We start from the raw sequence: 12,440 nt of genomic DNA, 5'->3' as shown, positions 1-12,440 counted from the left end.
CAGATGAGAAAAGGAGTTTGCAGGAACAAACAACTTTCCCAAGCTCCCACAGTCTGCAGAACAAAATGTTATGTCTAAAGCAAACACTTGGACTAAATCTAAAACGAGTGCTTCCCTGCAGGCCATGTTATTCCCTGTACAGTCGCCTGAGTGAAGTCACAGCCAAGAGGAGAAGCAAATGCCATGTGAACCTTAGAAGTGGACATGAAAGCAACATGGATGGAGACCACATTCACACAAACAAAACGTCCAAACCAAGCTTGGCTGAAATACTTATAGTTTTGATCAGTAGGGCAACCTGGACTGATGGTCAACCTCATGAATAACCATTGGTATAATGAGTCTAATATTAAGAGAATGTGTCCAGATGACATGGGCATGGCCATGTCAATGAACCCAAAAACTCAGATCTATGGGAAAATGTCAAGTCTTCCTTCAGGCTAGGTTCAGGGAAATGATCAATGCTTCCCTCTTGGTCAAAGTATGAATGGTTAACAGTGTTTGTAGAAAATGTCTAAAATAGCTACCCTTTTTACAGCTTGAAGACTGATCCCCTGCAGCGACTGTTCCTCCTGGGATAACCCAACCTGTGTCCCCGATCATCTGTATCCCATAAACCCTCACTCCTTGTTCAGCAGTCTTCAACAACCCTGACCCTAATATTCACGGCACACGATAACCACACTAAGCTTTTGCGTGCTGCAGTTACTTCATCAAAGAGCCCAATCAACCCAGACCCAGCTTTCTGTCTATTTGTCTGTTTGTCTTTTTGTAGTTCCCTTCCCATACCTAATCAAGTCAAGCTCCCGGGGGCCAGGCAATGACTTGACAGTGTCTCATGTCTCTGAACCTTATCTGTGAAAGAGAAATAACTTAATTTCATGGTGTTAGCTGAAGGAGTGAATCATTTAATAGTTTGAGTAACTGTTCCTGAGCCAGTGTGAAGAAGGCAGTGAAAGTTAAGTGAATTAACATCGCCTTCCCATCTCATCTGTACGTTCCTTCTAGAATTCTCTCAATGTAACAACAATAAACACATATATATGTGCAGACTCTTACTTTGTGTTTTGATTGAAGCAAAGCCTTTAACACAAATCTGGGGAATGAACACAAAACTTGTATGACTTTCCTATTCTTGTAACTGAGAAAATTGATGTATTGAAATTGTCAGTGATTTAATTGAGACCCAGGAGTCACCCCAAGATTTTTAAAGGATATTCTATGAATGATGATGATGTCTTTGTTACATTTGAAATTTTTTGATCCTTTTTTATTGAAAGTATCAATTTTCCACCATGTCATCCTTGTCTGAAAGTGAAATATACTCACTAGTGGAATTCTCCTATTTGCTAACCTTCTAATGTCTACTGACTGGTAAAATGTCAACTTTAATGTCTTTTCAACACTTTAATTCAGCCTGCAGCCCTGTTGATCCTGAAATGATGGCTATCTAGTCGCCGGTGCCAACCCTCTTCTCATTGCCTAGGCTCAAAGGCTCAGATCATCTGGAGACCCTCCTCTGTGCTCCTCCCCCATGAGAAATCTTGTCAATTCCTCATCCTCGGTACCTCTCGCATCTGTCCCCACCTTCCTATTATTGCTGTCACCGTGTGCTCCACTCAGCTTTATTAAACCTGCCCCTTGTCAGAATTCAGCTACTGCTGCCCGACACAGAGCATGTGGCTCTGCTTCCCATCTCTCTCCTAAGAGTCACCTACACGCGGCTGCACAGTGAGCCCTCCCACAGATGGAGTTAGGCAGCTCAGCTTAACACTCTGTGCTTCCTGCACATCTGTGCCACCAACCCTATTTCCAGCCCTGTCCCCCTCTTCTACACCTCAGGAACGGCCAGACGGGACTGGTGAAGGAAATGTCCATCAGCTCCCACATGTGCGGCTTTGCTCCCGCTAACGTCTGTCTGTAAACTTTACTCCATTTCTGTTCAGATTCAACCCACACTCCAGGATTCTCAGCATATGTGGCGCTTCTTTTTATTTATTGATTTATCTTTATTGAAAAAATATCATACAATATATTTTGGTTACGGTTTTCCTTCCTCCAACTCCTTCCAGATCCTCCCTATCTTCCCACACACCCAATTTCTTTTTCTCCAGATAAGAAACAGGCAAACTAAACAAATAAGCCATAATTTTTTTAAAAAGTAAAAACACAAGACATACACACACACTTGTCTCCCTTGAGAAGTTCTCTTTGGTTTACCAACATACCAATCCTCAATTATTTAATAGTACCCAACACCAATTTCATTTTTCGGTAGTACATTCTATTTATTACTGTTATTATTATTATTTTAACAGGGTACCACACAGTGAGTATAATGTTATGGGGTTATTATATATACCTCAACATACTCAGGTGCATAAATTCCTTAACCAATTTACTGTTTTATCATGAAGAGATATCAAATTGTATCAACTGCTTTTGCTGTATTTATTATGATCGCAAGGCAACGCAGCACACTTATTTATTTGCATGTGCTAAACCATCTTTGTCTGAAGTGGAATAAGTATCATTTGGTCACAAGTACTTTTTTCTAAATTTGACCTCATGGTAGGCACTTGGAAGGGTCACCGTTCTGCAGTTGTTTGTACTGCTTAAAAAGGAATTTATATGAGTTCTTCAGCAAATGTATGGTAGAAGTCAACAATAAAGCCATCCAGTCTGCTGAAGGACTTTTGATTCTTCATGTGTGTAAATCAATCTAATTGATTTACATAATTCTCCATCTTTAAAGCTAGGGTGAATTGTGAAGCATATGCTCCAGTCTCATGGAGAACATACTTAATGTGAGGCCGTAGGACTTTATAGGAAGCCTGAAATTCTCCAACCAATGCTTTCCTAAGCCTCAAACTGCTTCTTCTATACATTTCCATGCATGCACTTAGGCTACGAGGAGATTTTGAAACATAATTTTAGCATCTCCACAGTAAGTGTTCCTAGTGAAAATTCTCAAGGAACATGCAAATGAAATAATATACAGAGTTTCAGCAGAGAAACTTTAGCTGAACCAAAGTAGAGAATTAAGAATTAAAAATAGACATAAAAATAATTAGTGGCTATAAAACTATACTGTCACAATGGAATCATATTTTATATCATCACTACTAACTTTGTAGCTATAGAAAATAGGACTTACTTAAATCCTCACTCTAGTAATCACCTAAACAAGTGAAATTTAATATTGAAAGCCAGTTTGAAAACCGAATAATAAAATACTTAGAAAAATGGTAAAATATACTTCTGGAAAAAAAAACTGTAAATGTAAAAATATAAAAAAGAATAAAAACATCAGACTTTTTGTTTTACATCTCGAATTAGAAATATGCACTTTAGGCAAAGGGGGATGTGATGCGTTCACGAGGCTTGGGTGAATCTGTATGAGCACACTGCTGACAAAAATGCTCTGGGATGTCCACATGCTTCCTTGTGATGTGCGTTACGTGTAGATGCTAACTAAAATAAACTCCCACCCAGGTCTGGACTTGGAGCCTGAAAATAAGAAAAGAAAGATTGGAAACCCTGCATAATAAAAGCACATTTTTAATCTTTTACAGTTCAAAACAGAACTGTAGGACAATAAAATGACTTAGATGAAAAATATAAATGTGATACAATTTTAAAGGTAACAGATAAATTTTAATTATTTAAAACATAAAATTTTAAACTTAAAAAATAAATTTTTAAGCATAATAAAATATTAAAATGCATAAATTTTCTGATACGGACATCTGAATTTATGTTAGTGCTGGTGGATACAATCTAGCTGAATGCAATTTCCACGTTTCCTACTGTGATTTCAAAAACTGAAAATTTTTAAATGAAGGATGATAAGAAGTGCTCTTAAGAAAGAAAACAAAGTGAGAAAGTGAAGAGAAAGAAAAGAAAAACAAAAAAAAAATGAAAAACCAAGGAGAAACAATTGGAATAAAAAAGCAACTGGCTAATTACAGCTTCCCCTAAGTGGCCTCTCCCTGAGGCTGGTGAATACGAGGATTGCATTTCATCCAAGAGGTGTCCTCTGTTTTCCTTGAAACAGGATAGCTGGGTAAGCCAGTTCCTCACTCTTAGGAGCTTTATTTTCAAAGCAGATTTTCCAAAACTATTCCAGATTTAAGGATGACAAAATTTCTTGATATTTTGCACATGTTTTTGAAGATTAAACAAACATTTCCAAATCAACTCCCTATCTGGGCATCCTTCCCTCCATATTTCTTAAAAAACCCTATTATATTTGGAAATTAACAAGATTAGGAGAAGCTTTTATGGTGAAATGAGAAGCCAAGAATAACATGCAGCCTTCATTCCCACATAGAAGTTAGTTAGATCTGCCCAATGTTTACGCAGCTATTTATTTATACAATCACGAGAACATATACACTGCATGTAACCAGCAATGTTGTTCTTTCGTCAATAATTCATCACTTAGATCTTTGGAGAAGGAATAAATAAGACTATCAAATTATGTTTCAGATTTAAGACGTATATTCATTCCTTCATGCTTGAAAGATGACATGAAACACCAAACTTTAGGTCATTATAATTCTGAATGTGAAGTGTTCAACTGGTGGCAGGTGGAGCGCATGTGGAGCTCCTCAGACTACTAATTAACTCATGAATGCCTTCCACTGGATTCTCAAAGTGATCCACGAGGGTCAGCATCACTAACTCCATCATAAAGAGGGATACATCAAATCTTAGAGAAGACAGGACAGACATCGTCTGTAAAGTCACACGCTAGCACTTGTAAGATCAAGGAATCCAAACATGCCTACCAATTCCAGTTTGTTTGGGTTTTTTTGGTTGTTTGTTTCAAATTCTGCTGCTTCAAAAGTGTAAGTGTAGCACTCAATGTAAACACATAGTCATAGTAATTTTGAGGCTTAATTGGTTAAATAGAACAGCTGGATTAAAGTGCTGACATACGACAAAAATTTTTCTTTCATATACCATAATCACAAATTTCATAAGGTAACTAAAAATCCATCCAAGGAAATAAATTCTAGGTTATAGCTTTAATAAAACCACGTGTTTTTTCCATTGTGTAAGATTTTGCCTCTTTACTTAATTAGTATTATTTCAGGATATCCGCAGACAGGAAGAAAGGTGTCACTTCAATGTGTGAAGAGTCAAGTTGTGCAGTTTTATGATAGGATTTCCCTTAGGAGATCTTTGGGTCATAATTTTAAGACTTCCCTGTGAACTTTTTTCTCTAGTCACACTTATCCTGTAAGAAGCAACAGCTATAGTGGCATGGCACAGAACCCCAGTCAGGGGGAAGAAAGAGGCTGCAGAAGGGAGCTGAAGGAGCATGGTGATGTGGTGAAGTCAATGGATCAGTCATCTTAATAAGGTCCAATAATTGTAATGAGATCACCAGAGAAGAGAGCAATGGAAGACGGGAAGGGAGATGTCTAGGTGATGCTGTCTTTAGTGAAACAGGGGCTGGAGAGATTGCCTGGACAGAGTTCAGTTTGCAGAGAAAATACTAGACATTAGAAAATAGGACAAGGAATGAGATGCCTGGGACTCTAGGACATAATCAAACGGACAAACGGACAGCTTTGTGAACACTAAGGCCACTTAGGACTACATTAGAAACAACAAGTGAAAGTTGTTCAAGAGCGATTCTTCAGCGAACCAAATGGAGGGACGGGAGATTGGTAGCAACAGTAAGAAGAGAACAATGACATATTTTACAGTCAAACAAGCGAGTGGGGATCATGATTCAAATTTTAATCCCTCCCTTGTGATCAGAAATGTATGCAAACCACAGAAGAGCGAGTGAGACAGATGAATGAGTTGTGTCATTATAGAAAGGAAATTCCCTTTCAGTCCAGCCTTTTCCACCTTCAGAAGGCGAGAGGGGAACAATACTGTGTTTAATTTATCAGTTGTCACTTGACACATGGCTAGAACAAATCAGCTCCTGCCATTTCATGCAAGCTCAAGTTTCTTTTTTATTCTACCTCGAAAGCCAGGGTTTTTTTTTTTTTTGTTAATATTGTTAAAAATCCACACATATACACAAAGGGCAAAAGTTACCCTCTCATTAAATCACCCACAGAATATGCATTTTGATGGAAAAGAAAAGTCTACTTTGCATAGTAAGGATAGAAACACTTGCTAAAGGATAGGGATATTACTGGAACAATTTAATTTTTTAAAAATAAAATAGTTATGTTTTCTAGAGAATTCAGTTATATAATCTGATTCTACATGAAGTACAAACATTAAGAGCATGTCTCTTAAAGTAAGCAGTGTTGGGCTGGAGAGATGATTCAATAGTTAACACACTTGCTCTTCTTTAAGAGGATCTGTGTTCTGTTCCCAGCACCTACAGCAGGTAACTCACAACACTCTGTAATTCTGGTTCCAAGAAATCTTATGCTCTCTTATGGCTTCCAAGGGTATGGCATACACATGGTACATATACATATACTAAGGCACACACACGCATGTAAAATATAAAATATTTAGAAATAAGTGAGTAATGTTTTACTAGTAATGCACATAGGTAAACACACAATGAAAGAACAAAGAACAATCTGACAATGTACAGCAGAAACCTGAAGAGTGTGTAATATATGACATGGAAGTTCTACTGAAAACTCATCCAGAGATGAAAATTAGACATATATAAAATATACAGTAGGGATGTTACTAATGTGGTTAGGTGTACTATCAACGATTAAAAGCATAAGTAAATATAGACAAGGTAAGCAAACTTGGACATAGTCAGGGGATAGAGAGCTAGCATTAAATGAATATTGTCTTGAAATCACCTGTCAAACACATTCTCTTCTGGTATATATTCTTATGTAAAAACAAGTAACTTATTAAATAAAGTGATTTCAACCTGATCACTCTTTTGGCCAATACTCTACAGGCATACAATTCTAGAAAATACAAAGACAAATGCTAGTCTTGACAGAAGAAATTATGCTTGATGCCTACTAATTCAACTAATGAATGTTTATTAACAACATGCAAAAAAATGTTGAAGTTGGTCATCTTCTGACAAAAATACTTTATCCACTTTGACTTTTGTCTATCAAAAGAAAATGAGTTCCTCAGAAAGAGGATGCCAGGCTCACAGTTATTCTTAGCTTCCCCAAAGCACAATTGTGTTGCCACCATGAAGCTGTTAATTAAAGCAGCCTTAGTCCAAAACGACTGAGCCTGTTAATTGTATTTTTATTCCTTCTCCCCTCCCTCACCTCACCTTGCTCTGTTCCTAATTCACACTGCATATAAACAGCAATCAAGTACAGATCAGAATGATACTTGTACATCTGCATTTCATTATTATACACGACTCATACCCTTAGGATGCATTTTAAAAGAATTTTAGCCAACACTTCTTTTGGTAAAAAATAAAACCAATAAAATATGTGTAGACTATAATATAAATATATTTCATGAGAGAAATTAAAGTAACCTGAGAAATTCATTCCTGAAACAGTTCCTTGGTACATTTGCCATATAAAAGCTGGTGGAAAATTAAGTTTTTGAATCATCAAAATGCATCCACTTTTAATATGATTTACACGCTATAATATATAAAGCAACCTGTTCACATTAAGTTGACTCCTCTGTACCTACACCGCCAAATAATATTTATGTAGTCCAAAAATGAAAAACTTCTTCCACATGTGGAAAACTAAAATTCCAGAGCAATTTAGTAATATGCATTTCTTCTATAATAGAATTTTCCTTCCTTTTACCAGGCCTAACCAAAAACTTTACAAAGTTCATAAAGTGTAACAATTGCACAACCAGTTACCGTCCTTGACGTTAGGGGCATTTCTAAGAATCCAGAGTGACTACAAATAGGCACATTCAGTTTTCTAAAACATAGAGTGTTTTACTTTCTTACTCAGAATTTCTTCATGGTTGTGTCTTATCTACTATATGTGTACATGCTTTGTGGGGGATGAATTACAGGTCTATCTGGTAAGAGATCTGGTACTCTGACTGCCCAAATGTCACTGTGGTTCTCAGCAAACAAAACGCATGTCCAGCCATACTGCTGTTTGCCAGGTGCTTCCCTGTGCAGCTACCTCCATCCAATATGTCTTCCTTTGTCCTATGTGTCTTGCCACCTGTAGTCTCCATCCGAATTCTTGACCAAATACAATGTACTCCCTTCTTTATGATTAAATGTATACTTGCTCATTATGCAATTATATGGCATCATCTTTTTATATTTGTATTTCTTCAGAACTCCCAGTATACTGTCTGATATATGGTTAGGATTTGGTAAAGATTTGTTTGAGAATTGCTGCAGTGGTATACAATAATAGTATTTAACATTGGGTGATAGAATTGCTCCCGTCCCAAGAACCTTTCCTATGAAGTCATTACACCTAGACTTCACACGCATTGAAAAGGTCACCCCAGACTTTACAAGGCTGTATATTCTCTCCTAGACATCACACCACACTAACTTATTCTTCTCTCTTCTCAGACATAGGATAGTGATGCCCAGTTATTCATGGGCATTTGGTATTTTAAATATTGTTCTGGAAGTAGAAGGGGAGAAAGTGAAGAGCAGTTGCAGCTAAAATGGCTTTTAAACATGTATCTCTGAAATTATTTTGTGCTATGGAAGATACTTACAAGAGGCTGATCTAACTATACTGTGTAATCTACAAAAAGAAAAGTATAGACATGGGAGAGAGAACAGAAAAGGATGATAAATGACAGCTCAAGTGGATTTTCTTACATTCCCTTACTAAAGAATTCTGTTAACAATCTTGTGCTCTTTAGAGGAGAAAGGCAGTAAAGGAGAAAATGAATTAAATGCATTAAATTTGTCAGATATAATAAAAGAGGCTCAATGATATCAAGTTATTAAAACAAAATAAGGTTCAGTCAACACAAAACTGAGAAAGCAGAACTATTAAAGGTAACATAACTATTACAATAAGCATCCAAGAGAAACAGTACCGTAATATACATTATATTAGCAAATTGTCACATGCTATCTAAGCCCACTGATAATCTGGCTCTAGAAGCAGGATTGGTCCCTCACTTCGGTCCAATGATGTTTATGTCAGTATCACCCAAGTTCCCTGTCCTGGTTCAGGCTGGTCCCCCTTCTCTGTAACAGGGAGAAGCAAAAACAATAAGCAGCTAAGGGTATTGAAAATATCATGTACTTAAAAAGATCTAGAACTCCAGATAACTGCCTCAGTTTCCCCAGTCAGATTTTACTGGATATTCAAACCCCCAAACGTTGTGGAATATTCCTTTATGCTGTGTGAAGATATTTTACTGTGATTGGTTTTGTTGTTTTTTTTTAAAAAAAAAAAAAGCCAAATGACCAATAGCTAAACAAGATTTTCAGGACAGAGAGAATTCTGGGAAGAAGAAGGGTGGAGTTGGGAGGAGAAACCAGGACTCAGAGGAGGCAACATGGGAAGTACAGACTAAAGGTAAAAAAAACACCAGGTAGAAAGTAAATTAATAGAAATGGGTTAATTTAAGTTATAAGAGCTAGTTAGAAATGAGCCTAAGATATCAGCCAACTTTTTCCAATTAATAAGAAGTCTCCATGTGGGTATTTGGGAGCTGGTTGGCAGAACAGAAAAATCTACCTACTAATGACACCCAACATCTGGCTACATGTATCCATATAAGACCTGAGCAAGCTTATTAAAGGGTTCTAAATGATGTGGGATTCTCCTCTGTATGCTGTGATTATCACTGATTAATAAAGAAGCTCCTTGGGCCTATAGCAGAGCAGAACAGAACTAAGTGGGAAAAACTAAACTGAATTCTTAGAGAAAGAAGGCAGAGTCAGCAGATGCCATGTAGCCACCAAACAGACAAGACTTGCTCAAGGACAGGTAAGACCATGAACCACATGGTGCTTAGATTAATAGACATGGGTTAATTTAAGTTGTGAGAGCATTTAGTAATAAGCCTAAGCTATGAAAGCTTTTATAATTAATAATAAGTCTCTTTCTCATTTTGGGGGAGCTGGTAGTCTCAACAAAGAGGTCCAACTACATCCCAATTTCATGTTGCCTTTGTTCTCTCAACTAGGCTACTTTAGTCATCTCTGTTGGACCAGTTTCACAATGTTTTACTACCTATCTGCAATTTGCTACTCATTCTCTTGATTTTGCTTGCCACATATTTAATAAAATTCTTTCATTTAAAATTGTAGATAATTCTTTGAATTGTATGAAACAAATACATGATCAAAAGACACTGAAGAGGTCGGGAAGAGAGAAAAAATCAAACCACAGTATAATGTGACCCAAAGACAGCATATCCTTTCAGTAAGTGTTGGTATGCACACCTGTTATCCTTATAGCTAGTCTTATGTGTAGCTAAGGTAAAAAGAATAAATGTGTCTTATTTTAGCCATGTTACATTATCATCATTTCTATGTTTCTTCAAATTTTACTGACCCATAAACCTTTAGCCCCAGCCTGAATGTCATAACATCTTTTCTAGTAAATTTTTATGGGATTAGGGTCTGTGAAAAATGTGTTTGTTTATATAGCATGTGCAATTTCCTTCTAATTACTAGGTCTGGATGACTCCTTGTCCCATTGTGTTCCAAATGATCCCCTTCATAGCTATTTTCCTACTGCTCAAAGGCATCCCTGTTTAGATGACACATTTATGATAACCCAAATGCAGTAAAAGGTAAAAGCTGTAGGTTAATAAATATGAAAGCTAAAATTCTAAATAGATGCAGAGAGAAAAACATTGTCTAATGCCCATGATTTTAAATCTTAACACAGGAAACTGTCATACAAATGTATGCCAAGGCTCAGTATAAGTCTTCTCCAGCACATCCAAAAGCACCTCAAAGCACCTGCTTCACAGATGCAAGAGTCAGCAAGGTCATCTTTATATGTCAGGAAAGCATAGTTTTATAGTGTGCTATAGATTTCATGCCATATAGCAGTATATGGCATCTAGTGAACTGCATACAGATGTGTCATTTCCCAGCTGGTCATTGTTAGAAAATTTCCCAATGAATATAAAATATATTTTCTTTAAATTATCAAATTAATAATATAATTATATTATATGAAGCAAGCTATCTCTCTTGCTCCATATAATATAATATAATGAGAAGAAAGAAACAGAGAAAATCAAAATTATAATGCCACAAATAATAAATATTTCAATCATTACAATGAATGTGAATGGTTTAAATTCTGTTATCAAAAAACAATAACTCTTTCTTAGTTAAGATTGAAAGGATACCTAAATGATAGAGAAAGATTAAACTAATCTGGTTGCATTACGTTCTTTTTTCTGCAGGTCATTTACAAATAAAGTTTAATAAAAAAAAAGTTTAAAGGACAAAATAGAATAACAGAGAATAGATAGGAAAAAACTTTAGATGACAGCAAAATTATTACTAAGGTACATTGAAAAAGTAATAATAGGCTGGGCAGTGGTGGCACAAGCATTTAATCCCAGCACTCAGGAGGAAGAAGCAGGCAGATCTCTGACTTCGAGGCCAGCCTGGTCTAAAAGAGCTAGTTCCAGGACAGAGAAACCCTGTCTTGAAAACAAACAACAAAACAAAAAAGAAGAAGAAGAAAAGAAAAAGAAAAGAAAATGTAATAACAGAAACAAGGAAACACCAGGCATATAACAAGACTAGTAGAAAAATTTAGTACAAATCTGAGAAATTAGCATTCAGTTATATAAAAACAATTAAAGTTTTACTCATTAATACTATCTCAATCTAATCACTTTATATATACAAAAAATCACGTAGCTATAGTTCAGCAAAACCTAGATAACAAAATATATTCTGATCTAAGCATGCTGCTACATGCCTCTAATTCCAGAAAAGAAGAGGTATAATAAGATCACAAATTGGAGACCATCCTGAGCAACATACAATGACCTTGTCTAAAGATGTGTATGTATGTATGTATGCATGTGTACATGTTTGTCTATAGATATATGAATGATAGGATAGATAGATAGATAGATAGATAGATAGATAGATAGATAGATAGATAGATAGATAGATGATAGATAGGTAGATAGATAGATAGATAAATAGATAGATAGATAGATAGATAGATAGATAGATAGATAGATAGATAGATAGCTCAGTGGTTGAGAGCATTTGCTGTTTTTCAGTTCTCGGGATGTACATATTGGCTCACAACCATGTGTTACCATCAGTTCAAAGTACCAGTGCTCTCTTCTCTTCTTTTAATTTTAAAAAACAGTATAGGAGAACGAAGCAATGTACCAAAGTATCATGGCTAAATACAGTTTATTTCAATAAATAGATGATCTAAATATTAAAGTTCCTAATTAATGTATTTAATATAATTTGTATATATAAACAAACATAAACTATAAAGACAAGTTATATAAAACTTTATTGAAAGCTCCCATTTCTAGTTTGGGAGATTATATAATAT

General features: G+C 36.0%; 1 protein-coding gene across 7 annotated transcripts in view; it reads right to left on the bottom strand.

Annotated features, from left to right (window-relative positions):
* Macrod2 (mono-ADP ribosylhydrolase 2) overlaps positions 1–12,440 on the bottom strand; it is a 1,861,794-nt gene that overhangs the window by 1,342,238 nt on the left and 507,116 nt on the right. The window contains exon 5 of one of the 7 annotated variants that reach the window (XM_075962331.1): positions 3,423–3,510. The exons of the other annotated variants lie outside the window; for them this stretch is intronic. Coding sequence (XP_075818446.1) covers positions 3,458–3,510 — 53 coding nt within the window. The 3' untranslated portion in view covers positions 3,423–3,457. Of the gene's footprint in view, positions 1–3,422; positions 3,511–12,440 lie in introns of those variants that run through there. 7 annotated transcript variants of the gene reach the window in all.

The sequence above is a fragment of the Microtus pennsylvanicus genome, chromosome 2 (genome assembly GCF_037038515.1).
Source record: "Microtus pennsylvanicus isolate mMicPen1 chromosome 2, mMicPen1.hap1, whole genome shotgun sequence".
NCBI lineage: Eukaryota > Metazoa > Chordata > Mammalia > Rodentia > Cricetidae > Microtus > Microtus pennsylvanicus.
The sequence above is the reverse complement of the archived record's forward strand: the minus strand, read 5'-3'. Positions and strand labels throughout refer to the sequence as shown.